The 27,515-nt window shown below is 41.6% G+C and overlaps 1 protein-coding gene and 1 non-coding gene across 4 annotated transcripts in view; both read right to left on the bottom strand.

Moving 5' to 3' along the window:
- LOC135509333 (FERM domain-containing protein 5) overlaps positions 1-25,981 on the bottom strand; it is a 120,485-nt gene extending 94,504 nt beyond the window's left edge. For all 3 annotated transcript variants that reach the window (XM_064929889.1, XM_064929888.1, XM_064929887.1), the window contains exon 1: positions 25,648-25,981. In XM_064929889.1, coding sequence (XP_064785961.1) covers positions 25,648-25,749 — 102 coding nt within the window. In that variant the 5' untranslated portion in view covers positions 25,750-25,981. The remainder of the gene's footprint in view (positions 1-25,647) is intronic.
- A 1,079-nt stretch (positions 25,982-27,060) lies between these two features.
- On the bottom strand, positions 27,061-27,132 carry trnah-gug (transfer RNA histidin (anticodon GUG)). The gene has a single exon. It is a non-coding gene; the product is annotated as a tRNA-His (tRNA).
- Between the last annotated feature and the right edge of the window lie 383 nt (positions 27,133-27,515).

The raw sequence follows: 27,515 nt of genomic DNA on the forward strand, positions 1-27,515 counted from the left end.
GAAGGTAAGGTAGAGGTGATATGATCCTTAAATAGCCTCTCAAAGCACTTCATGATGACAGAAGTGAGTGCTACGGGGGAATAGTAAGTTACCTTTGCTTTCTTGGGTACAGGAACAATGGTGGACATCTTGAAGCGGGGACAGCAGACTGGGATATGGAGAGATTGAATATGTCCGTAAACACTCCAACCAGCTGGTCTGTACATGCTCTGACGACCCTAGCTCTCTGCCCCTGCTCTGTTGCTGGCTTTGCTGTCATGTCTGCTAAGCGCTGTCTGATTTCTTTGCTACCCTGCACCCAGCCTGCGTAGTGTGTACTGACCTGATGGATTCAGATTAGTCGTTAATCTCCAGCAGTACCTCTGACCTGGCCAGAGCCATGACATGCACACAGTACTCCAATGTCTGCACTAAACAAGAATATATCCCCCAGGCTCTCAAAGAGGAGAGCAGCTGCTACATTCTAGGAATGGGCATTTGAAATGATTTTACTATTCTAATAATATCATGACATTTCTTTGGATATCCAGATTGTAGAAAAAAATATATAATAGTTTTTGCTATTGATTCTCAACCAATCAGATTGAGGCAAATGCACATGGCAGAGGTAAACAGTGGACATGCTGCTTTTCTCTGGTAGTTTGGCTAACAGCAACAGTAGTGCTGAGCGATTAGTGCTTTTTGAGGTCAGTTTGGTTTCGGTTCAATTGTTAAAAAATAATCACGGTTTTCATTTTTTAAATAAATTAAACTTACTATGCATTATGCGTGTTGAATGCTGCATCACAGAATAAAACAATTAGTAAAAGTCCCATGATGGAAGTGACAGCCCATTACTACTTATCACTTATTATATCATAATTTATTCACATTACTTTACTTTAATAAAATATTTCAGTTGTTGTGTATATTAAATTTGTTTATTTGATTACTTTATTATTTCATTCCAAGTCATCATTTCTGTAGAGCTGCTGCCTACGCTGTCTGACAAAATCACTAATTTAGTAGTTCTTCAAAGTTAATATGGCATATTTTTATAACTGCTGAATACCAACTATCAATCAACTATCAACTATCATCAATAATTTATTTTCAGGTAGAGATACCTTGTGAAGCAACTGCTCTCTATCCCTCTGACCGCACATTCTTCTGTCTCTTTTATGTAGCAGGCGTAAAACAAACACAGACCGGACAAGTAGGCGGGCAATAGATTATGGTGATTGTAGTTCATTACCATGCTTTCTGTGCAAACTATGTAGAACATTGCCTGTTAGAGACTACAACTCCCTACTACATTGCACAGTTCGGGATTGATCTGATTTATCTCTAGAGAAACTGCAGTGCAATGTTCCACTGAGCTCACAGAAAAAATTCTAATAATTGAACCAACACTGGTCAATTCGTTTTTTAAATACCTAAAATAACCAAAATATCTGTTATTCACTAAGCAACAGAGAAATAAGAAGTGTAATGATAGAACTGATTCTGTTACAAGAAAGGTTTTCTGGTGAGTGTTTTGCATTGATCCATGTCAGGTATTGTGGAAACTCTATTAGGTGAGTGCCTGTAATTGCCATTTGAAGTGGAGAAAATAGCATACCAATGTCAGGGCAACTTGGAGGGTTAAATGAGCAGCAGTAGCACAACGCACCACTATAAAAACCATATTCAAAACGTTGTTGTTTTATTAAATTAAGAATGTCAAATGTCATGGTATATCCTTGTAGGTAAAAATGTCACTAGGATCATTTAATTTAATGTAGACAAAGCTTTTTCCTTAGACCTACATGCACTACATGCACCTCAGAACACCACCACTAATCTTCATCCCAGAAACATGCAATAGTTAAATAATTCAAATGAAATAATCAAGTCCAGCTAGCTGTTTGTCTCTCTGAGTGTAGTAGTATTATCACATCCTTTGGTTCCCGCATTAGTCTTCAGAGGCACAGGGCTCAAGAGGAGAGAGCCAGACAAAGGATGGATTCTCTCATGCAGTGGAGAGCCCTGAGGCTCAAAGACCAGTAGGAGCAGAGAGGAGAGGAGGAAGAGAGGAGAGGATGAGAGGTAGGGCTGGGAGTGGTATGGCACTGGCACTATGATATCCCTCTCTGGTACAGTAGTGTTGTGACTTCGCTACCAATACCAGGTTTAGTATCACAATACTCGATACCATCACGATACTTGACAACAAAACATTACCAAAACGATGCCACGGCGAACAAAGAAGGTATATTAACCAAAGTTACAGAATGACACCTGATCCAGACAGACAAACTCAGCTACTGCTCTGTTCAATCGGTGCGCATCTTTTGAGTTCAATATCATTACATGTATGCATTAATGAATCAATTACACAATCATCAAATCAATTTGACTTTCTTCTTATCAATCTAACTACATAATAATAACAATTTATTTGATTGGTAAATCTCTATTGGGTAAATCATGATGCAGCCTAGCCCTATCCACAATGCAGGTAAATGCATATTCAATAGGTGTGTGCATGTATTGAGTCTCAGAGCATTTACTATTATTCTGTACGTAAATCCGAGACACTCCATTTAGTATGTTATGTTTCGTATTGGTATCTATTAATTTGTGGATGTTGCAAATTGCAATTCGTACAATATGTTACAAATTGCAATTCCTACAATGTTAGGAATTTGCAAAACATATGATATGTTAATTATTCCAATTTGTTGTGGCTAACATTAGCTAGGTGGCTAATACTAACATTCGCTAGCTCTAGGGGTTAAGGGTTAGGGGTTAAGGTTGGGGTAAGGTTAGTAGTTAGGTTAATGGGTTAAGGTTAGGGTTAGGGGAAGCTACAAAGGGTTAGGATTCGGGGAAGGGTTAGCTAACAGGCTAAGTAGTTGCAAAGTAGCTAAAAAGTAGTAAGTATACTGAACAAAAATATGAATTCAACATGCAACAATTTCAAAGAATTAACTGAGTTACATTTCAAAAGAAAATCAGTGAATTGAAATAAATTCAATAGGCCCTAATCTATGGATTCACATCACTGGGAATACAGATATGCATCTGCTGGTCAAAGATAACTTTAAAAAAAAATAGGGGTATGGATCAGAAAACCAGTAGGCATCTGGTGTGACCAACATTTGCCTCATGCAGTGCGACACATCTCCTTCGCAAAGAGTTGATCAGGCTGTTGATCGTGGCATGTGTAAGGTTGTCCCAATCTTCTTCAATGGCTGTGCGAAGTTGCTGGATAGTGGTGGGAACTGGAACATACTGTCGGACACGTAGATCCAGAGAATCCCAAACATGCTCAATGGGTGACATGTCTGGTGAGTATGTAGGCCATAGAAGAAATGGGACTTTTTCAGCTTCCAGGAATTGTGTACAGATCCTTGCAACATGGTGCAGTGCTTTATCATACTAAAACATGAGGTGATAGCGGTGGATGAATGGCAAGACAATGGGCCTCAGGATCTCATCATGGTATCTCTGTGCATTCAATGACATTGAATGCACAGAGATAATGACATTGATAAAATGCAATTGTGTTCATTGTCCGTAGCTTATGCCTGCCCATAACATAACCCCATTGCCACCATGGGGCACTCTGTTCACAGGGTTAACATTAGCAAACCGCTCGCCCACACAACACCATACACGTGGTCTGCAGTTGAGAAAAAGATTGGATGTACTGTCAAAATCTCTAAAACGACATTGGAAGCAACCTATGTGAGGACATAACATTAAATTATCTGGCAACAGCTCTGATGGACATTCCTGCAGTCAATATGCCAATTGCAGGCTCCCTCAAAACGTCAGTGTGGCATTGTGTTGTGTGACAAAACTGCACATTTTGTCCCCAGCACAAGGTGCACCTGTGTAATGATCATACTTTCTGATCAGCTTCTTGATATGCCACACCTGTCAGGTGGCTCGATTATCTTGGCACAGGAGAAATGCTCTCCAACAGGGAGGCAAACAAATTTGTGCAAAACATTTGAGCAAAATAAGCTTTTTGTGCATATGTAACATTTCTGGGATCTTTTATTTCAGCTCAACAACTTACATGTTGCGTTTATATTTTTGTCCAGAGTAGTTGAAAAGTTGCTAATTAGCTAAAATGCTAATGTTGTCTGTGATGAGATTCAAACACGCAACCTTCAGGTTTTTGCCTTAAGTATTTACACCTACTATGTTACGTCTAGTCTATGAGACCAGTCTGGATTTCATGGAGTTACAGATGACAAACAATCTGTTTCCCTTCCATTTGGGAATTATTTTACTGTACTGATCAACAACATTTGCATAGAAGTAGCTTATTAGTAAGATGGTGCCGACAGACATAGCGGAACTGCTTCTAGCTTCTAAGAAACGTTGAAGTATTTTTTTGTTTTGTGTGTTATCTCTTACATTATTAGCCCAGAACGTTTTTTGTGTTATTACATACAGCCAGAAATAACTTTTGGATATCGTTGCGGTGGGAACTCAGCATTCCGACTAGGAATATGGATACTTTATTCATACCCCCCCGGACACTTGTACTTATCCCAGAGGATGCTCCAAGTCACCGCCGGCGGAGAATAGGTATTCGGAGTGGACTTCTAGTCTGACACAGGAGGCGTGCACACCATCCACCGCTTCTGAGTATATTACTCGCCTTCAGTCTCTGGAAAATAAAGTAGACGAGCTCAGGGAGAGGATTTCCTTCCAGAGAGACATCAGGGACTGTAAAATACTCTTGTTTCACAGAATCATGGCTCTCTCAGGATATACTGTCTGAGTCCATACAGCTAGCTGGGTTCTCAGTTTATCGCACAGACAGGAATTAAGAACTCTCGGGGAAGAAGAAAGGCAGGGGGTATACGCCTTACAACATTTGGAAGGCGCACAACGATGTGGTATGGATCTTGATTTCGCCTCCGCAAGCCTCCGGAGGCTCCGCAATTGCACACCATCCGTAACGAGCTTCCAGACGCATAAATAGGCTTTAAGTGAATGAATAACGTTTTTGTTGGTTATCAGCTTTGAAAATAGAATATTTTTGGTTAGCATATTAACACAAACAAAGTACTAGGGCAGTGAGCTGAGGTTCGCTTTAGCTGCCAGCTAGCAAGAAAAGTTAGCCTAGAAAGCTGGAAGCTACCAGTATCTTCTTCCATAGTAACGTGTTTTAGCCTGTGTGGACATTGCTTTTGCACTGTAATTAACAGTTTCAACATTTCTATATGCTGTGTTGCATTATTTAAGACTGTTCACTTCTGTGCAGCATGAATGGGGAGCTAACATGATGTAGCCCAGACTCCTAGTGCAGGCTAGCAATGAAGAAGTACCGAAAGTATTTTAGTATCAAACAAGGTCTGACGTTTCAGTATACTGTGCAACACTATGGTACAGTCTGCACCCATTCACCAGCATTAATTCACCACAACACACATTCACCAGCACTAATTCCTCTGCCAGGACATACTCAGGGACACTAACAGGCATACAGTATAGCACTAATGTTCACACATGTAGAATAATACAGTGTGTGAATAGACTAAAAAACCATGAGAAAAATACTATTTTACTATGTTTGAACCATGTGTCAAATCATAACAAGAAACCTAATTCCATTGTAGTAGTCTAATATATAATATATAAAGATAATCTAGGTATGTTTATTTTCATTGCAGATAATCATTAGCCCCCATTTTTACACACGGTTTCTCCCCAGGAGTGGAGGCTGATCTGGCTCTCCCATTTTGGGCTTCTGAGTGGCCACTGCATCTCACTGCTAGAGCCATCACTACAAACCCTGGTTCAATTCCAGGCTGTATCACAACCGGATGCGATTGTGAGTCCCATAGGGCGGCAGGCACAATTGGCCCAGTGTCATCCAGGTTTGGCTGGGGTTGGCGGGGCATTGTAAATAAGAATTTGTTTTTAACTGACTTGCCTAGTTATATAAAGATTAAATTGAAAAAATCCCTTCAGAGGCATCCAGTGCAGCGTGTTAAGTCATTTATGATGCCACTGGAGCATATAAACATATCCAACAAGCTGTGCAATCTGTTAGCCCTGCCGCAGGCTCTCTCCTTTTACTCTATATGCCCTGCTATGGTCCTATCCCATTCTCTCTCTATCTCCATAGGTCATCAAAGTGGTCATAGTGGTATGTTCATTTGGCCTGTGTAGAGCCAGGGAGTTTGAGGTTCAGTATTCATATCCCAAGCAGGAGCATCACCCCTGGCACCTCTCAGATTTCTCTCTCATTCGATACAGCCCAGACAGTACAATAGGAGGACATGGCAGACAGTTATCGATACACTGATAGACTGCTCGTCTGCGGTCTGTCCAGCCCACACAAAGAGACACTAGGGACTAGGGAGAAGACGCTCAGCCACCCGCCCAAAAGCACATAAACATTCACCCACACAGTGGTACCAAACCTGGCTGTGAAAATAGAGGCAGTTGTCATTTTTGTGAGTGTGTGAATTTGGGACAGACTAGTTGAGCAGCTTGTCCACCACACTAAGCCCTTGTTATTGAATTCCGGAAACCCAATATCAGTCAGTGGAATATCAGGTCTATAGAACTGTGATAAATCCTAAGGAAGTTAGGAATCCCATCCAAAGACAGCCATAAAAAAGGATGCCTCCAAACCCTGGAAGGCTGCATCAAAGAGGATTTCATTATGAACCAGACAGTGATGCTGATAAGTTGCTTCTATCCTAGGTAAAACACATGAAAGGGATCCAGAGATCTGGGATGATTTGCCTTCAGTGTGCTGCTCTACTGGAACCCCATGTGATGTATTCATTGAATGCGGTAGTCACGCAGCCTTCCAGGGTTTGGAGGCTAGCCAATCAGAGCACAGCTGAGCCGTGATGCTGGTAAACAGTGGCGATGTACTCCGGTGTTAATTCCTCATAAACAATCAGGCCTAGTAAACATTTTAATCTTTAATAGGCAGCATATCCTAATATGCAGCATAGGTGGCTGCTCCTTCATCACTAGCTGACACATGACCAGTTGCGACTCGTCAACATTATAATTTCTATTGTTCCTCTTTTGCATGTTATTTTGGCATTAATACGTGTCACATATCATTTTTCAAACAATGTAAAAATATATAAAGCTGCATACAAAATGTGATTTTTGTTTTGCTTTCTTGAGTAAGGCAGCTCCAAAATGCAGGTGTTTCAGTCTAGCTCAGTGCTTTCTGTGGTGGTAAGGCAGCTAGCTCAAAATACGGAGCGTAAGGGTTAGTAATGTACTCTAGTTGCACTGTGATTGGCTCTGTGTTCTGTCACTCATGGGGATACCGCATCACGTCGCCGCAAAATATACAGGGAGAGCTCAAAAGTTCAAGCCCCTTGGGTGCTACCATAGAGTTATATTAGAAGAGGCCATCCAAGAAGGCTCAAGGTCATTGGACACAGAAAGGAATTACATAATGTCAACATCTTACATTCAAAATCTTAGCTAGCAAGCTAGCAGTCATCATCATCATTCAAGTCGACAATCTACTGGCAAATCCTTTTCAATCCTTGTCATATGAAGAGAAATGATGAAAAGAAATTATACGGTTGAAGTCGGAAGTTTACATACACCTTAGCCAAATACATTTAAACTCAGTTTTTCACCATTCCTGACATTTAATCCTAGTAACAATTTACTGTCTTAAGTCAGTTAGGATCACCACTTTTTTTTAAGAATGTGAAATGGCAGAATAACAGCAGAGAGAATTATTTATTTCAGCTTTTATTTCTTTCATCACATTCCCAGTGGTTCAGAAGTTTTCATACAATCAATTAGTATTTGGTAGCATTGCCTTTAAAATGTTTAACTTGGGTCAAACGTTTCAGGTAGCCTTCCACAAGTTTCCCACAATAAGTTTGGTGAATTTTGGCCCATTCCTCCTGACAGAGCTGATGTAACTGATTCAGGTTTGTAGGCCTCCTTGCTCGCACATGCTTTTTCAGTTCTGCCCACACATTTTCTATAGGATTGAGGTCAGGACTTTGTGATGGCCACTCCAATACCTTGACTTTTTTGTCCTTAAGCCATTTTGCCACAACTTTGGAAGTATGCTGGGGTCATTGTCCATTTGGAAGACCCATTTGAGACCAAGCTTCAACGTCCTGACTTGAGATGTTGCTTCAATATATCCACATAATTTTCCTACCTCATGATGACATCTATTTTGTGAAGTGCACCAGGCCCTCCTGCAGCAAAGCACCTCCACAACATGATGCTGCCACCCCCGTGCTTCACGGTTGGGATGGTGCTCTTCGGCTTGCAAGCCTCCTCCTTTTTCCTCCAAACATAATGATGGTCATTATGGCCAAACAGTTCTATTTTTGTTTCATCAGACCAGAGGACATTTCTCCAAAAAGTACAATCTTTGTCCTCATGTGCAGTTGCAAAACGTAGTCTGGCTTTTTGATGACGGTTTTGGTGCAGTGGCTTCTTCCTTGCTGATCGGCTTTTCAGGTTATGTCGATATAGGACTTGTTGTATAGGACTTAAAGATACGTTTGTACCCGTTTCCTCCAGCATCTTCACAAGGCCCTTTGCTGTTGTTCTGGGATTGATTTGCACTTTTCGCACCAAAGTACGTTCATCCCCATGAGACATAACGTGTCTCCTTCCTGAGCGGTATGACGGCTGCGTGGTCTCATAGTGTTTATACTTGCATATTATTGTTTGTACAGATGAACGTGGTACCTTCAGGCATTTGGAAATTGCTCCCAAGGATGAACCAGACTTGTGGAGGTCTACAATTATTTTCTGAGGTCTTTGCTGATTTCTTTTGAATTTCCCATGATGTCAAGCAAAGAGGCACTGAGTTTGAAGGTAGGCCTTGAAATACATCCACAGGTACACCACCAATTGACACAAATTATGTCAATTGGCCTATCAGAAGCTTCTAAAGCCATGACATCATTTTCTGGAATTTTCCAAGCTGTTAAAAGGCACAGTCAACTTAGTGTATGTAAACTTCTGACCCACTGGAATTGTGATACAGTGAGTTAAGTGAAATAACCTGTCTGTAAACAATTGTTGAAAAATTACTTGTCATGCACAAAGTAGATGTCCTAACCTGTCACGCCCTTACCTTAGATATCTCTGTTTTCTTATACTTTGATTAGGTCAGAGTGTGACTAGGGTGGGTACTCTAGGTTTTTGTTTGTCTAGGGTTTTTGTATGTCTAGGGTTTTGTATGTCTATGTTGGCCTGATATGGTTCCCAATCAGAGAAAGCTGTTTATTGATTGGGGATCATATTTAGGCAGCCCTTTTTCCCACTTTCTGGTGTGGGATCTTGGCTACAGTTAGGTGCCTATGTGCACACCCGTAGCTTCATGTTTCGTTTGGTTGTTGTTTTGTTCAGTGAGTTTCAGTTCATAAAAAATATGTGGAACTCTATTCACACTGCACCTTGGTCTCATCATTGCGATGATCATGAGATAACCGACTTGCCAAAACTATAGTTTGTTAACAAGAAATTTGTGGAGTGGTTGAAAACTAGTTTTAATGACTCCAACCTAAGTGTATGTAAACTTCTGACTTCAACTGTAGATAAAACGTATCATGCTCATCGGCCATTGGGCATAAACATTACACAACAAGTTGGAAATCACAAATTCAACAATGAGTGGTTTGGAAGGAATCAGTGGCTGACTGCAAGCATTGCAAAGCAATCAGTAGCCTGCTATTCAGTGGTGTGGGTGTGTGGTCCAAGTCTGGGTTTAAGGGTCTGATTTCTAAGCTTAACCCTTGTGTTGTCTTAAGGGTACAAAAGGACCCATCACTAAGTTTAGCGGTTATAAAATAATTTACACACCACAAAGACACACACACACACACGCAATGAGATATTGAGATTGTGTGCTACTGATTGAACTCAGACAAAACTTTCTTTCTTGTGTATGTGCAGCATCTCCCTCCACGACCCCACACATGGCTCAAGTTCACAAATAAAAACAATTTCAGACAAAATGAAAACTATTTCAGACAAAATAAACATTTCTTGAAAGCAATGTTTACTAATGGGTAATGCAGTCAGAGGCTATTAAGGTGCAGCAGATGACAGTCAGCCTAGTTCTCTCTTTGCTGAAGCCATGAGTGCCCAACAGGTCGTAGATCTAATTTTTTCAGATGTCCAGGAGGAACCAGAATACAATGATTTAGAAGAGGGGGTATCTGAAGAAGAAGATGGGGAAGAATACAAACCCAAAGCATGATGCATCAGAAGAAATCCCCCAAGCTGAAAGAGAGACATTTTTGTCAAAGAACAGCTAAATAACATGGTCCTTGTCACCATATGACAACCAGGGCAGGATGGCAGCACAAAATGTCATAAAGATGACCCCAGGACATGCAGTTGTCCATGCCCAGGACATCACCTCAACATTTTTTACTTTACCTTTATTTAACTTGGCAAGCCAGTTATGAACACATTCTTATTTTCAATGACAGCCCAGGAACAGTGGGTTAACTGCCTTGTTCAGGGGCAGAATGACAGATATTTACCTTGTCAGCACAGGGATTTGATATTGCAACCTTTGGGTTACTAGTCCAACACTCTAACCACTAGGCTACCCACATTACACATGTTCATCACACCAGCCATCGAAAAAATCCTCCTGGAGATGACAAATGTTGAGGGTTTCCGTAAAGATGGAGACAACTGGAACAGGATGGATAAGATTGACCTGCGTGCCTACATAGGGCTGCTAATCTTAATGGTGTGCATAGGTCCCGAGGTGAGGCTACATGTAGTCTCTGGGATGCAGAGTGGAAGGGTGATTTTCCGTGCCACGATGCCACTGAAAGTCTTTCACACTTTCTCAAGAATGCCACAATTTGAAAACCGTGAGTCAAGACCTGCAAGACATGTGAGAGACAAACTGGAGGACATAAGAGAGGTCTAGGAGAAGTGGGTGAAGCATCTGCCATACCTCTACAACCCTGGGCCTGAAGTAACAGTTGATGAGCAACTGGTTCCATTCAGACGTAAATTTGTATTTTCATATCTGTAATGTAAGTGATTTTCACTGTTAATTGTATTATGTATTGCTGCAATATAATTGATTTACGTGATTGTTTTCTGTGACACTGATACTAATTACTGATCTCTTTTGTCAAAAGGTCACTGTACTCTCCGGCAGTATATGCCCAGCAAGCCAGCAAAGTATGGCATCAAGATATGGGTGACCTGTGATGCACAATCCAGCTACGCTTGGAAGATGCACAGGGAAGCCGACCAGTCTACACAGGGAAGCCGACCAGTGGAGGCCCAGAGAAGAACCAGGGGATGTGGGTTGTGATTGATGTGACAGATGGACTGAGGGGGCACAATGTCACGTGTGACAATTTCTTCACCTCTTATGAACTCAGCCAGCAGCTCCTGAAGAGGAAGATCACTATGGTTGGCACAGTTAGAAAGAACAAGTCTGAGCTTCCCCCTGCATTCCTCACAACAAGGGGGAGAGAGGCCTTCTCATTAGAGTGTGCCTTCTCTCCCCACCACCACTCTAGTTTCTTACCTCCCAAAGAGGAACAAGACTGTGGTCCTCCTGAGCACACTGCACAAAACAGCTAAGATCAGTGATCGTGAGGAGAGGAAGCCAGCCATCATCCTGGACTACATCCACAACAAAGGAGGCGTGAACAACCTGGACAAGATGATTGGAACTTACAGCTGCAGGAGGATGACTGACCGCTGGCCCCTGGTCATCTTCCATAACATCATTGATGTGTCCTCATACAATGCCTTCATGATATGGAACAAGATCAACCTTTCCTGGATGCCTGATAAGTGGAACAAGAGGAGGGTGTTCCTGGAGCAGCTGGGAAAGGCACTTCCCACACATTCATAGAAGGTAGCTCCTTCCCCGCACAGCAGCCTCTGCAGCGCTTGTGTAAGCTGTTCAGGGGGCTGAATGTTGTCCGGATCCACCTGAGGCCGCAGCTGGGGCAGGCAAGAGGAGGAGATGCCAATTCTGCCCCCCAAAGAAGGACTGGAAAACAAATACTATGTGCTGCATATGTGAGAAATACATCTGCAAAGTCCATCCACACACACTTGCATACTGTCCTACATGTGCTAATTAGAGTTGATTGATTTATGTTCTTCGCATTTTTGTTTTTATCTATTATCTTACTTTATTCTTATTTATTGTTATTGTTTATACACCTTGTGGGTGGGGGCAATGGTTAAACAAATGGGAGAAGACTATTATTTTGTAGTTGAATTCCTCATTGTACAGTATATAAGAATATATCACTATGTTGCCAAAAAAGTTAGACTTATTGTTTCTCTTCAATAAAATGCATTCAAAACTATTTTCTTTTACTTTCTTAGGCTATACAAGTGCTATCTCTTGCTAAAAAATGTATATTTACACCTATGCAGTACCTTTAGCAAAAATAATAATAAACCTCTACTTTAGTATGACAGGTGTGTTGTAATAAAAACGAGTGGTGTCCACTGATTAAATGCAGTCTTTCTGCATTGTGAAGAGGGAAAACCCAGATATTCACCAGGTTTGTGATGAATGACAGGTTGTTTCTTCGTGCAAAATAGATTTGGGGTTTAAAATTCAATTAAGCTTCTTTATTTTAGGGGTTTAGTGACGGCCTGTCATTTTTGACCCTGAGGACAAGGGGAGTAAACAGAATGTTAAGGCTACACAAGGGTTAAAAGGATAAACATTCAACATGGGCCAAGCTGTCAATCCACCATGACTTCTGCCGTATTTGAAACAACTGGAAACTGGGAAATCTCAGACTTCAGTGAGTTCAAGACAACTGGGAACTCCGACTGGGAAATATGTTTTGAACGGTCATCCAACTCAGAATTCCAAGTCGGGAACGCGGCCTCTTTCTAGAGCTCCGACCTAAAGATTCCTGACATCATGATTCTACCTTGATTCTACCAGAGTTCTCAGTTGTCTTAAAAGCACCATAAGTACAGAGAATGCCAGACTTTGATGGCAAAGTTTGATGACAAAATCTGCCACGAATGTCCACCACGCCACCTTCCTGTTCAAGTGGACAAAGCACAACAAGGTGAGTCCAAAAATGTCTTGTATGCTGCTGCATAAACAATGCAATATGCAGGGATACCGTAGCTAAGAAAGTAATACTAAGTGTATGTTGTGTAGTAAGCTGTTAGTAGCCCATGTGTCTCACCCTAATACTTTTTTCACATTTCCCCTCATAAGTTAGCCTTCTGTTCTGACTTGGTGGTGCACATTTAGCCTATAGCCTGTTTTAGAGAAATGTCATCATTGAATATTGTAAGAGCTTTCATTGTCTGCTTATATGCCCCCTTTGATCCTATGATTCTGACTTGGTGTACAGGGAAAATACTATAAAAACGGCACATGTTCTGAATTCTGATACTGTAGATTTCAAAGGTGCTGAACAAATAGTTATATTGTCTATGTCCTCCTCATGTCTTAATCAAAATTACGAATTGCCTCTTATCCACTCGTTGTCTCCTTATGTCATAGTTTGTACATCTCAATTGTCAGTAGAAACCACATTTGTTTAAGCAAGTCAGCCAAATCAGCTATGTTTTTTTTAAAGCCAGTAATTCGCTGCCAGACCCCGCTGATAGCCAGGTGTAGCAGTGGTAAGGTGTTGGGACAGCTTTATGCAGGCCCTAACAGTTTGTGGGCACCGTTTGTCAACATTATAGTGCAATTAATGTAATGTTTAGTGTTGTGTAGTGGCTTTGCTGGCATGCATCACATTATTTATTTTTTTGACCCACCAAAATGTACATGCTTAAATCGCCACTCCACATGACTATCTGGCAGAGAACTGTATCAGGCTCCTGAGGACCTGACAGGAGCATGTGAGCAGACGGTGAGAGAGAGAGAAAGGCATGGGAGGAGGTGCATGGGAGAGGCATGGAAGAAGAGGCATGGGAGAGGCCTGGGAGAGACCTTTAGAGAAGCTTGGGAGAAGAGAGAGGCCTGGGTGGAGAAGTCTGGGAGAAGCTTGGGAGAGGCTTGAGAGAGGATTGTGAGGAGAGAAATGTTATGAAAGGCATCCTGGATTATGATTAGCAAATTAGCAAATGGCAGGTCAGGTAGCAGTCCATTATTCAATATCTAAAAGCTCATATGGAAATATGAAACATAACACTCACAACAATAAACAAAAAGGTGCACATTAACCAGACACATCATAGATTGTATGGGCTGTTTTATAGACCAGACAATCAAGAAATTTTGTCTTGGCCATAAAATATCTTTGGCCAATCGAAACAGCGACAGTGACAGCTTGAGTTTTTGAAGAGCCAGGAATTCCATTCAATGGCCTCCAACCCCATTCACACGTGCAGACTGCATGGTCAATGTAGCATCAAAGCCCAAACCATGCACAACAGTGAAAAATGATGAAACCATTATATTTTCAATCATAATTAGATATTCTTCATCGAAGCCCATAAAAACTGTGTCACAGTAAGATACATAAAAGCTTCTAAGGAGTGGAGTACAGAGGAGTCTTTGACGTTGAGAACAGCATTGTGGGGGAGAGGGGAACTGGAAAACTGGGTCAGGGGAACAGTTGGACAGGACTGTGGTGTAGTAGTAAGTGAGATTAGTGACCTCATCACCAGTATGCTCCAATAACATTCAGGGACTAAATAACCTTATCTGTTACACTTTGAGTGGCTACAGTTTGTCCATCGTTGGGGCTTCTGCATTGCCTTGGAATATCCTGACTAAAGTGATCTCACATTTTGGCAGTGTTAGAAGTCACCGTAGCAACAACTGAATGTTTAAATGTAACCCCTCCTGTCCCCCTGCCTGCCGTATCACCAAGGAGACAGACCCTAGGACAGTCTGTGCAGCACCCTCTTGTGAAAATTTCCCCAAACATTTCAGTCCTGCTTTTCTTTAGGGAGAGGGGGGTGTGTTCCAATGCTTCTCTTTACAGGGCAGTTTTTGCATGGAATCATCCAATCATCCAATTTTGTCTCACCACATGCTTATTGGATTGTTCAGTGCTAGCTACAGTAAAGATCCCACATTTGTAAGGTCAAAAATGATCTGTCACTAATGTTGATAAGATCTCAGCATGACATTGCTTAGGACACTTAACACAAAGAGCTGAAGAGAGAAAAGAGATCAGAATAAAATACTAAGGAGTAACCTAAATTAGTGTCCCTGAATCTAATTATCTGTATGGCAGTTCTGAAAGGATCCAACTTAAACATCCACTGACCTGAAAATGAGAGTCTCTATCTCAATTATCCTCCATGGAATTCTATTCAATATTTCCAGCAGTTCACATTCTTTAAAAACTATTCCCAACACATTATCACATTCAGACTCCAAAGCAAACTACATTGGTTTAAATTAGATAATATAGTTGCTCTTAAACACATTCTGGTCTGAAAGCTCACGTAAGTGCGATACAAAAATACAAAACATATACTAACGCACACTGTATAATTAGCTATTGATGTGGGAAGGTGTGCTGCACCATTGACAACCATCTGAGTCTTCATCAAATCACCATTTAAATGTATAAATAAAACACAGATTAACAATAAACAACACATTGGGTTCCCTGGAAATTACACGTTTCTTCCTCCATTAGAGAAAGACTGTACAAAAGACTCAAGCACTGAATATATCACATGTGCTCTCTTTACTCAAAACGGTGTCGAAATGAAGAACAAAGTTTCTGTAAAAACTTCCCTATGTGGGCAAAACAATGTAGTATTCTGATATGACTTTAAAGTGCTATTTTATGCCGTTTACCAGAAAATGGCATCTTCTTTCTTAAATGCAGCTCATGAGTAGTGATGAGGCTGATAAGCACGGGAAACTGTGGAAAGCACATCCTATTTTTATTCTATGAAAAGCATGAGCTTTGTGAAATAAAGTTTCTGAGAAAGCCAAATAATGCTAGATGGTTCGAACCCCCACACGCATACACACACACATTTAACACAGAGTAGCTTTAAGCGTGCACACTCTCCCTGGATTTGGTTGAATGTATACAGTATGCTGCGTATCCAACACAATCTACTGCACATCTTGGCATTTACACCATCGTCAGCCAAGAAGCTGCAACTTACTAAGGAAAAAGCACACCAGCACTGTGTTTTATAAAAAATTATTGCTGCTTCCAACCTTAATTTCTTGGTTCTTTACGTGCTCAGCTGGTACAGCAGTCCCATCCAGTGTCAAGCAGGGACAGAGTCTGTAGATGCAGCGATGCAACATGCACTCAAGGCTTTCATGTTGCCATGCAGATTTACCTAGGGGCTTGACAAAACTTTTAAAAGGACAGCAAACAGAATACACAACCTGAGCAAAGAAATCCCATTCATGATCTTAAATAATATATTGGACAGGACTAAATTAGAATAATGTTCAAGCCTTGCTTTAGAAGACACTGCTTTGATTTTATCGCAGCTCAGTAAAGTGCCTTCGTTCTGTGCTGTTGTGAGTCCTACCTCAACGCTGAGACTAGCTCCATCTAGACAACTATTCTCCTGGGATGTGTTGATTTTTACCAGCAAACAGCACACTATGACACAACACCTCTCCAATAAAGCAATACAAGGTGTTATGGATAAAAACAACCACATTTAGACAGAGATAGCTATTGGTTTGCAATTAGAAATCTACCTTCAACACACCTCGTTGCACTCAAATGTAACAACATGGAGAGTGTAGCAGAACACAATGAGAAGACTGAGCCACTGATGTAGCAGCAAAAAAATGGGGCTTTACAAACATGCAATGAGAGGTCAGAGAGCTTGTGATGATGGTAGTGGGAACACATGGTCTAGACATGGCCTACTTTCACTCTCACCTCTATCACACAGGACCAAAAAAAGGACTCCTATTTAGACAGCTCCAGGATGTAAAATGATACAACACCCGTTCAACTGTGTGTTCATCAAGAGAGGTTGCTTGAACAGAGAACAATTCTGGAAGAACACTCTTGAAGAGTGTGTGTATTTATGTAATTATTACTGTGCCTGTCTGTGTGTCATACATACACAGTACACATACAGCTGTCTACCTTCCATTTCTAATTCACTCTTATGCAAAATCACTACAGCCTGGCTGCCTTCGCTTGTCTGCTATTCAACTGTGACCTAGAGATGTGAGGAGCCTTTAAATTCCCAGCCATCACCAACGCTGCGATACTGCATCAGAGGAAGAGGCCTGGGGCAAGTCATTCCGAAAACCTGACCCTAGGCAACAGTGACTACCCACTGGGCACACACTGTTGAATCAACATTGTCTCGACGTAATTTGTCAACATTTTGTGACGTGGAATCAACAAGGAAAATACACTGGATTTGAAAAAAAGTCACCAACCAGTCCTGTTTTCATCTCATTTCATCCAGCGTTGTAAACATTGAAATTAGGGTAAAAGTTCAACATAAATACATTTATATAACAACCTAAGTTAGGTTAAGTCAATCTAATTTCATGTTGTAATTGCAATGAAAATTCCATGTATAAATGTACAAATTCTTGTTCATCCTATATTCAATGTACACTGAGTGTACAAAACATTAGGAACACTTCCTAATATTGAGTTGCACTCCCTTTTGCCCTCAAAACAGCCTCAATTAGATGAGACATGGACTCCACAAGGTGTCGAAAGCGATCCACAGGGATGGTGGCCCATGTTGACTCCAATGCTTCCCACAGTTGTATCAAGTTGGCTTGATGTTGTTTTGGTGGTGGACCATTTTTGATACACATGGGAAACTGTTGATCGTGAAAAACCCAGCAGCATTACAGTTCTTGACACACTCAAACCGGTGCGCCTGGCACCTACTACCATACCCCGTTCAAAGGCACTTAAATATTTTGTCTTGCCCATTCACCCTCTGAACGGCACACATTCGCAATCCATGTCTAAATTATCTCTAGGCTTAAAAATGATTATTTAACCTGTCTCCTCCCCTTCAACTACACTGATTGAAGTGGATTTAACAAGTGACATCAATAAGGGATCACAGATTTCCCCTGGATTCACTAGGTCAGTCTATGTTCCTAATGTTTTGTACACACTGTATATTGGGGTCGTTGAAATGATGTTGAATTTCATATTGATTAGACATATTTCATTTGACCTAGTTTCAATGTTGATAGTAAAATGGTATACTATATATACAAAAGTATGTGGACACCCCTTCAAATTAGTGGATTCGGCTATTTCAGCCACACCCATTGCTGACAGGTGTATAAAATCGACATAGACAAACATTGGTAGTAGAGTGGCCTGTACTGAAGAGCTCGGTTACTTTAAACATGGCACCATCATAGGATGCCACCTTTCCAACAAGTCAGGTCATCAAATTCGTGCCCTGCTAGAGCTACCCCGGTCAACTGTAAGTGCAGTTATTGTAAAGTGGAAATGTCTAGGAGCCGTTGTTGCTCATCTGTGAAGTGGTAGGCCACACAAGCTCACAGAATGGGATCGCTGAGTGCTGAAGTGTGTGGTGCGTAAAAATCGTCTGTCCTCGTATGCAACACTCACTACCGAGTTCCAAACTGCCTCTGGAAGCAACGTCAGCACAATAACTGTTCGTTGGGAGCTTCATGAAATGGGTCTCCATGGCCTGACAGCCATTATTGGACTCTGGAGCAGTGGAAACGTTGTCTGGAATGATGATTCACGCTTCACCATCTGGCAGTCCGACGGACAAATCTGGATTTGGCGGATGCCAGGAGAACGCTACCTGTGTGAATGCATAGTGCTAACTGTAAAGTTTGGTGGAGGAATAATGGTCTGGGGTTGTTTTTCATGGTTCGGGCTAGGCCCCTTAGTTCCAGGGAAGGGAAATCTTAATGCTACAGCATACAATGACATTGTAGACAATTCTGTGCTTCCAACTTTGTGGCAACAGTTTAGGGAAGGCACTTTCCTGTTTCAGCATGGTAATGCCCCCTTATTACCATGGATACATACAGAAATGGTTTGTCGAGACTTCCAAAGATCCAATCAACCATGGATGAATGATAGTATACCTAGCTACACTCTGAAATGATGGTGCCCTTTGTTGAGCAAATCAGATGTCAATGTAGCCTACATAAACCCAACCTCACTCTGAATTTACTTTCACATACAGGTTGGATATTTTTTATTCACCCAGTCAGATAAACACTCCAAACAGCCTACCCGACGTTTGGAGGTGTCTGCATGGTCCTAAAGCACACCGTTGCCTCATTTTGTATAACATTCCAATGATAACACTGGGGGGACAAAAATGCAATTTCAGAATGTGGGGGGGATATGTCCCCCCTGTCCCCAGTGAAAGTTGCGCCCCTGGGCAGTGTAGTTCCTTTATGCCTAAAGAGTCTGTCATTGAAACCAGACCCTAGGGTCGGGATTTTGAGACTATGGGGATAGGGGGATGGCAGCGACTTCAATCGAACTACAGGGATGTATAATGTTGAGCACTCACTTTCTCATCCCACAAATATAGAGGAAAGATCCATAATTCATTGGAGTAAAATTTAAGGCCATGCATTAAGACAGATACAGTACTTTTCCCATCTATGTTTTAAGGACTTCCTCTTCCCTGGTTTTGGCACAGTATTATCTGAAGATGATGATAGTGAAGGCTGTAATGGCCCACCTGTGCATTGTAGATGTCAAAGGAAGGAGGCCATCCTGCTCCAGAGGCAACTCTGAATTTGTTAAACAGTTTAGGGAAGAGATCAGAGTGTAATGAAAACAGGTCCCCAGGGGAATCTCAACACACAGTGGGAATAGGATATGCGCAAAAGTGAGCGGGTGAAAGAAGTGAGCGGGTGAGAGAGAGCGAGAAAGAGAGAGAGAGAGAGAGAGAGAGAGAGAGAGAGAGAGAGGGGGTGACCTAGTTACGCCTTTCACTGCTTCCTGATTCCAGTCTAGGTGTCCTGAAATCCTGGGTGTCTTTGGCAGGCTAGCAGCCTGGGGGAAAGGGCAGAGGAAGAATTAAATGAGGAACATGCTCTCTGGACCTCCACTGACATGGCAAGTCAGGTGTATTATTCCCTAGCCCAGTGGTTGCCAAACTGGGGGTCGGGACCCCATGTGGATATGAAAATGTGGTCTCGGGAGAATTTCCAAAATCCTGAAAAAATACAAATATATATACTAAAATATACATATTATAATATCGTCATTGTATCTCAAAATCCTTGGAATGTGGTTAACCTTAAAAAGCTAAATTTTAAATTTTCACATCTAAACTTCAACCAGAGAGCGTCCTTAGATCATGTGAAAAGGTCACACTTGACCGTTGCATTTGAATCCGTTATGAATGTGTCTCCCTCTGCCATATGGACACATTGTATGATACACGGAGAGCAACTGACGGCAAAAGAGCTGAACACAGAACTATATACTGCAGCAGGTAACTTAGGTTGTAAACACCATCCTCTGCGAGCTTTCCTCTACTTGTTCGGAAAGATATGTGGAGATATGGGATCAGAGCATTTTTTAAATTTAACCTTTATTTAACTAGGCAAGACAAATTCTTACTTACAATGACAGCCTACCCCGGACGACACTGGCCAATTGTGCGCCGCCCTATGGGACTCCCAATCACGGCCGGATGTAATGCAGCCTGGATATGAACCAGATACTGCAGTGATGCCTCTTGCACTGGGATGCATTGTCTTAGACCACTCGGGAGCCCATGACAGCATGACAATGTTCTATTTCACACTGAGGCTTGGTGGTTATCGATGGGGAGTGTTGGAAAGATTTTTCGCATTGAGAGAGGAACTGTTGTCATTCACAATGGATGTAAAAAGAAAAGAAGACTTGGTTGACTTTCTGTGTAAGAAAATGTGTCTCCTTGCCTATATAACAGATATATGGTAAACTGAATGAACTGAACCCAAGCAGGCAGGGCTACAAAAACATTCTACAGATGAGTAACCGAATCAGTGGATTCAGATCAGAGGAAAGAATTCTTATTGGAGTCTTCCAAATCCAAACCCTGGCCCCCCCCTTCCATCGGCTGTGCATGTTTCTAACAGAAACAGCATCAGTAAGGGTCCCACACAAGTGATGACTGCTCACCTCCAATGCTTGGAATAGCACTTTGGGACCTACTTTTCAATCCATTTGACTGTGATTCTGGCTCAGAAGACATGCCGGTAAGTGAAATCGAACAGCTGACCGAGCTGTCATGTGACCGAATGATGCAGACAACGCATTCACTCACGGGTCAAAACGAAGGTGTTTTGGTTTCTGACTCAAAGCGAATAATACCCTGCCGTCTCCATCTGAGCATTAACGCAGCGTTCAAAATAACTGGGAACTTAGAAATCTCGGAATTCCGACTTCAGTGCGTTCAAGACAATAGGGGAACTCTGAATAAAACTAGCTCCGACTGGGAAAAATAGTTTTGAATGGTCATCCAACTCGGAATTCCAACTCGTGAACTCGGGCCTCTTTCTAGAGCTCCGACTTGCTGACCTGAAGATCACTGCCTGACCTTATGATTTGACCTCGCATTTTTCAGAGTTCCCAGTTGTCTTGAAAGCACCATAAAACTCATGCTACCCTTTGCCAGCTCATATCTGTGTGAAGCTGGATTCAGTGCTCCTGTCTGCATTAAAACCAAATATCGATCCAGGTGAGATGTGACAGCAGAGATGAATTGACACTGTCGACCACGCTCCCTAACTTTCAGAAGTTCCAACGCCGATGCGACATGCATCAAGCACACCCATCTCATTAATGGTGGTGAGATACATTATGTCAAGTAATTTGCGACTGACTGTCATAGCCCCACATTAAAAGTATGTCATGGTGGATGGTGAGTTAAGAAGACAATCAGAAATACTGTCAGAATGTTTTTCAATTGACTGCAATAGCCCCAAATAAACAAGTAAACATTGGCTGTTAATTACATAAATATTTTCACATGGTTGAGATCATTTTCAGATATCAAAATAGGGTCGTGGGCCAAAAAGGTTTGGGAACTCCTGCCCTAGCCACATCATCACCAGTTCTTTTTGAACTGCTATTTTTGGTGAATGTCAGGAAACAAATCGCATCTGTGAAAGAGCTGTTCATTTGTCTCCCTGACTGTCACACAATTACTACTGCTTTAGACAACAACTATCTGCAGATAAATTAGAAAAACATTCTCTGAAGATTGTAATTCCTCACTGCATGACTTTTTGGTCCACACACATTCTGCAGTGCATTAAAAAAAATCGTACATTTTTGGCAGGCCATCCAATAATTTGGGCAGTTAACATGTACACTGAACAAAAATATAAACGCAACATGCAGCAAAGATTTTACTGAGTTAGAGTTCATTTAAGGAAACCAGTCAATTGAAATATATTTATTAGGCCCTAATGTATGGATTTCACATGATATGCATCTGTCTGTGGTCACAGATACCTTTAAAAAAAGGTAGGGGCTTGGATCAGAAAACGCGTCAGTATCTGGTGTGATCAACATTTTCCTCATGCAGCGTGACACATCTCCTTCGCATAGAGTTGATCAGGCTGTTGATTGTGGCCTGTGGAATGTTGTCCCACTCCTCTTCAATGTTTGTTTGAAGTTGCTGGATATTGGCCGGAACTGGAACACGCTGTCAATCCAGAGCATCCCAAACCTGATCAATGGGTGACATGTTTGATGAGGATGCAGGCCATGGAAGAACTGGGACATTTTCAGCTTCCAGGAATTAAGGTGATGGCTGCAGATGAATGGCACGACAATGGGCCATGATCTCGACATGATCTCGACAATGATCACAACAATGATAACGTCACGGTATCTCTGTGCATTTTAATTGCCATTAATAAAATGCAATTGTGTTCGTTACCCATATCTTATGCCTACCCCTACCATAACTCCACCTCCACCATGGGGCACTCTGTTCACAACATTGACATCAGCAAACCTCTCACCCACACGACACCATACACACTGTCTGCCATCTGTCCGGTACGGTTGAAACCAAGATTAATCCGTGAAGAACACACTTCTCCAGCGTGAGTGGCCATCAAAGATGAGCATTTACCCACTGAAGTCGGTAACGACACCAAACTGCAGTCAGGTCGAGAGAGAACAAAAGAAGTAGCCAGCCACTACTCCAGTCCAGACTGCCAGAGCAGAGAATAGGCAGATACTTTCTGCTTCATCACTCCTCACCCCCATGACTTCAGCTCAGCCTCAAGGCACTAGCAGGAATACAAGGGCTGTTAATATGGCCTGTTTACAAGATGGGCCTTCTGAAATCACTCTCACTCTCCTGGAGCTCTGAGATTCTATCTCATATCATCAACTCTAGAGGGAAAAGGTTCTACAGCTGCACCATCAAGAGCTGGTTGCATCACTACCTGGTATGGCAACTGCTAGGCCTCCGGCTGCAAGGCACTACAGAGGGTACTAAGTGTGGCCCAGTACATCACTGGGGCCAAGCTTCCTGCCATCCAGGAACTCTATACCAGGTGGTGTCAGAGGAAGGCCCTAAAAATTGTCAATGACTCCAGCCATCCTAGTCATAGACTGTTCTCTCTGCTACTGCACGCCAAGCGGTACCGGAGCACCAAGTCTTGGTCCAAGAGGCTTCAAAACAGCTTCTACCCTAAAAGCCATAAGACTACTGAACATCTAATCAAATGGCTACCCAGACTACTTGCATTGCCCCAACCCCCCTATTTTACGCTGCTGCTACTCTCTGTTATTATCTATGCATAAGTCACTTTAATAACTCTACCCACATTGATATATTACCTCAATTACCTCGACTAACCAGTGCCCCCACACATTGACTCTGTACCGGTACCCCCTGTATATAGCCTCGCTATTGTTATTTTATAGCTGCTCTTTAATTTGTCATTTGTTTGTATATTTGTTACTTTTATTTCTTTGTTTTTTTAGGTATTTTTCTGAAAACTGCATTGTTGTTAAGGGCTTGTAAGTAAGCATTTCACTGTAAGGTCTACACCTGTTGTATTCGGCGCATGTGACAAATACAATTTGATTTTATTTGACATATATCTCCAACAGAGATGCATGCAACAAAAAGAAAAATGTTTCAGCAAAATAACAGAAACAAAGACTGCAGCTTTAACATTTAATTGCATCATACAGGTGTCCCTAAACCTGATTCCTTTTTCCTTCTACAAGATTTGTTGAATGTCTCAATGTGTTAAAAATAGTAGGAGCCCTCTAGGGATTTCCTCAGTCCAGGAGAAAGCTCTCTCCACTAACTTCTGAGGAACGATGATCCACAGATGAATACACACACAAACATACTGTAATCGACCCTTTATTTCAGGCTGAAGATAAAATGAAGGATACATCAAAACAAGACTAGCAGCAAACAAAATAAAAAGAAACAAACACCTTACTCCTTCCTATCTTTCCTTACAGGAAATCAATCTCACTTTGATTTATACAGGAAATGTATCTCACTTTACTTTCTACAAAACATGACTTGTTTTATTATAATTCTATGTCTACATATAGTAGTGAACTATATACAGGCTCATAACTGTTTCAGTAAACAAATTGCTCTTGAGCAACAATAAAATCCTATCTGAGTAATAATAACATGGAACTCTTAAAACTGTTGACAGATTCAAATATAAAACCTGAAAACTGTTGATCACTTTTCAAACCCCAACTTCCAGCGGTCATGATAGTGAAAAATAACAATTCCACTAGTAGACTAGATTATATGTCTGTTATAAACCATAATCCACGTCGGATGTGCAGTTGCCTATAGGACATCCTCTATGTCAGGGTTTCCCAAACTCCATCCTGAGGCCCCCCTGGGTGCACATTTTCCCCCTAGCACTACACAGCTGATTCAAATAATGAACTCATAATCAAGCTTTGATTATTTGAATCAGCTGTGTAGTGCTAGGGGGAAAAACTAAAGTACACCCATGGAGGCCCCAGGACTGAGTTTGGGAAACCCTGCTCTCGGTGCTCCAAGTCAGATGGCATTGACCAGAGTTCCCAACTGCCTGCAAGTGGTCCACGGGTGGTTTCATTTGGCCCCAAAAATTTTCTGAGCAAAAAATAAATGCAAATATTATTTGTATTATTGTTGGCCATAATAGACTAGAAAAACACAAGGAGCTCAGCTCCGAGTAATTTTTATTTAAGAAATCTGTTCCCAAGTATTCTCACGCATAATAGAGAGACACGTGATCGTATACAAACGTAAGCAAGGTTTGAAATTATTATGTTTTAGTCTAACATTATTTATGTTTGGGCTTCTTGCGGTCAATTTACACAATTATTTTTAATTATGTTCCTGCGGCCAGACCATACGCGCAAGAGAACATCGGCCCACGTTGATGATCCCTGCATAGGCTACGGCAAAATGTGTTAGAAAACAAGTTATTCACACAGCGATAGATTCAGATCATGCCTATCGTGGGTCATGCGGGATGCGGGCACTTTCTGAATGGTCAGTGCTATCCAGAATTCTTGGGACATCCATACTCTAAAGCCTAACCTTATCCCTTACTTTAACCTTTTTAAATGTTAACTTCAATGGAGGTATGGACCCTTGCGGTAGTAACATCCCGAAACACTGTGCGTGCTTTTCTATACGGAGACAATTGCAGCACTTGCCTTGCAATATGCTCTGCGTAGGGAAAACAGTTATTGTAAAAATATAGAGCACGTGACTGACCTGAATTGTGCATGTGTATTCCGTATCATCCAGGAGTCTGACGGTGCAGTCATATTCTCTATCCAGATTCCTGATGCTGCCACTCATTATTCGGCTCAACATCTTCTCACAGAATTGCTGATCTGCGTCTAGGACCAGAACAATAAACTAAACACAGCACAGAATGACTACATTTTTCGATCAACCAGACTAGCAGCAGCTGAAGATTCTACTGCCAAGACGCAGCATAGTTTATCCCATGAAGTTAACACAACACAGACACTGGCCACAGTGCGGAATCATTAAAATGACGCTCGCATCCAGATCCAGGAGCAAAACCGTGGCCGAACGATGGGTGACCATTCACCACTTGCAACCTGAGCTAGAGGGCGGTCCCTTAGAATAGACAGACGTCAATGAGAGCCAACGAGAGCGATGTCCACAAAATGGGCAGAAGCCCGAAATAAGCAATACCAAAAATGAATATTTCATCCTTTAATTTTCTTAAGCCAACAATTGGCACTAGGAGGTCCAAAGGTGGTGTTTTCAGTCTCCCATGCATTCCATGTTTATGAATGTTTAGCGCCTAAAGTCAAACGAATGAGGGGTAGCCCAACGAGACGCAAGATGGCGGTATTATTCATTTTAGGCTGCGTCGTTTATGACAAATGACTTAAAAGGAATAATACCACCATCTTGCGTCCGGGATAGCTTTCCCTCATCCGAATTTATTTCCCAATGTATGACTCAGTGGCCAGAGCAATCATGAAAATACATGTATCAACTAATTTATACCAAATATTTTTGAGTTTACAGATAGTAGCCTAAGACACAAGACAAAAGCGGGGGGGAGGGGGGGGGGGAGTCATGTAGGAAGGGGTAAAATGACTAGATAATAAACAGTGAGTAGCAGTAGCGTAAAAAAGAGGGAGGGGGAGTGGGGGCCAATGCAAATAGTCTGAGTAGCTATTTAATTGACTGTTCAGCAGTCTTAAGATTTGGGGGTAGAAGCTGTTAAGGAGTCTTTTGGACCTAGACTTGGCGCTGCGGTACCGCTTGCCGTGCGGTAGCAGAGAATAGTCTATGAGGCTGGTGTCTTTGACAAATCTTTCTGTGTAAGAACTTTGTGACGAATGCTGATGTAAAAAGGGCTTTATAAATACATCTGATTGATTTATTTGATTGATGGCTTTTCGCACAATAGTCTCAGCACAACAATTATCGAATAGCGACTCTTCCACCCCCTAGCGGACATATAACACATTTCATATGAATGACTACAGCCGACTTCATAGGTTCGCTGTGTTCGGAAAATTACTTCGACACGCAATGACTGAACGAGGATAACTTATAAAACATTTTTAAGCTTAAAAAAAAGGAACAAGACAAATCCAGAAAAAATTCTACCCTTTTGCCGTGACATTGTGTTCGCAATGCCGTGACCCGGATTCGAACCGGGGTTGCTGCGGCCACAACGCAGAGTACTAACCACTATACGATCACGGCGAGCTACCAGGGCTTGTATAAGATTTGGAGATTTTAGGTTTATAACCCAGTATGCAGCGGCATAAATTGACGAAATTGTAGCCAGTGAGTTTGCAAGATTACTTTTTCTTTATGAGGTTATGATAGTATTTTCTGTATTTTATAGACCTTTCAAATGTCGAATGCTATGTGTAGTAAACTATCCAGAGACAAATGAATCTGAAAATGTGACACCATGTTTAAAAACTATTTGAATCTGTTTATTTAGCTATGTATTTTTGTTTGGTACATTTCAGTCATAATTGTTTAGGATTCTTCTTATTTTTATGCAACTTTGCAAATGGAATTAGTTAGCTAATATCCTATTGTTCCTCATCTGCTCATCATGTCTGCTTATATGACGT

The sequence above is a fragment of the Oncorhynchus masou genome, chromosome 22 (assembly GCF_036934945.1).
Source record: "Oncorhynchus masou masou isolate Uvic2021 chromosome 22, UVic_Omas_1.1, whole genome shotgun sequence".
Lineage (NCBI taxonomy): Eukaryota > Metazoa > Chordata > Actinopteri > Salmoniformes > Salmonidae > Oncorhynchus > Oncorhynchus masou.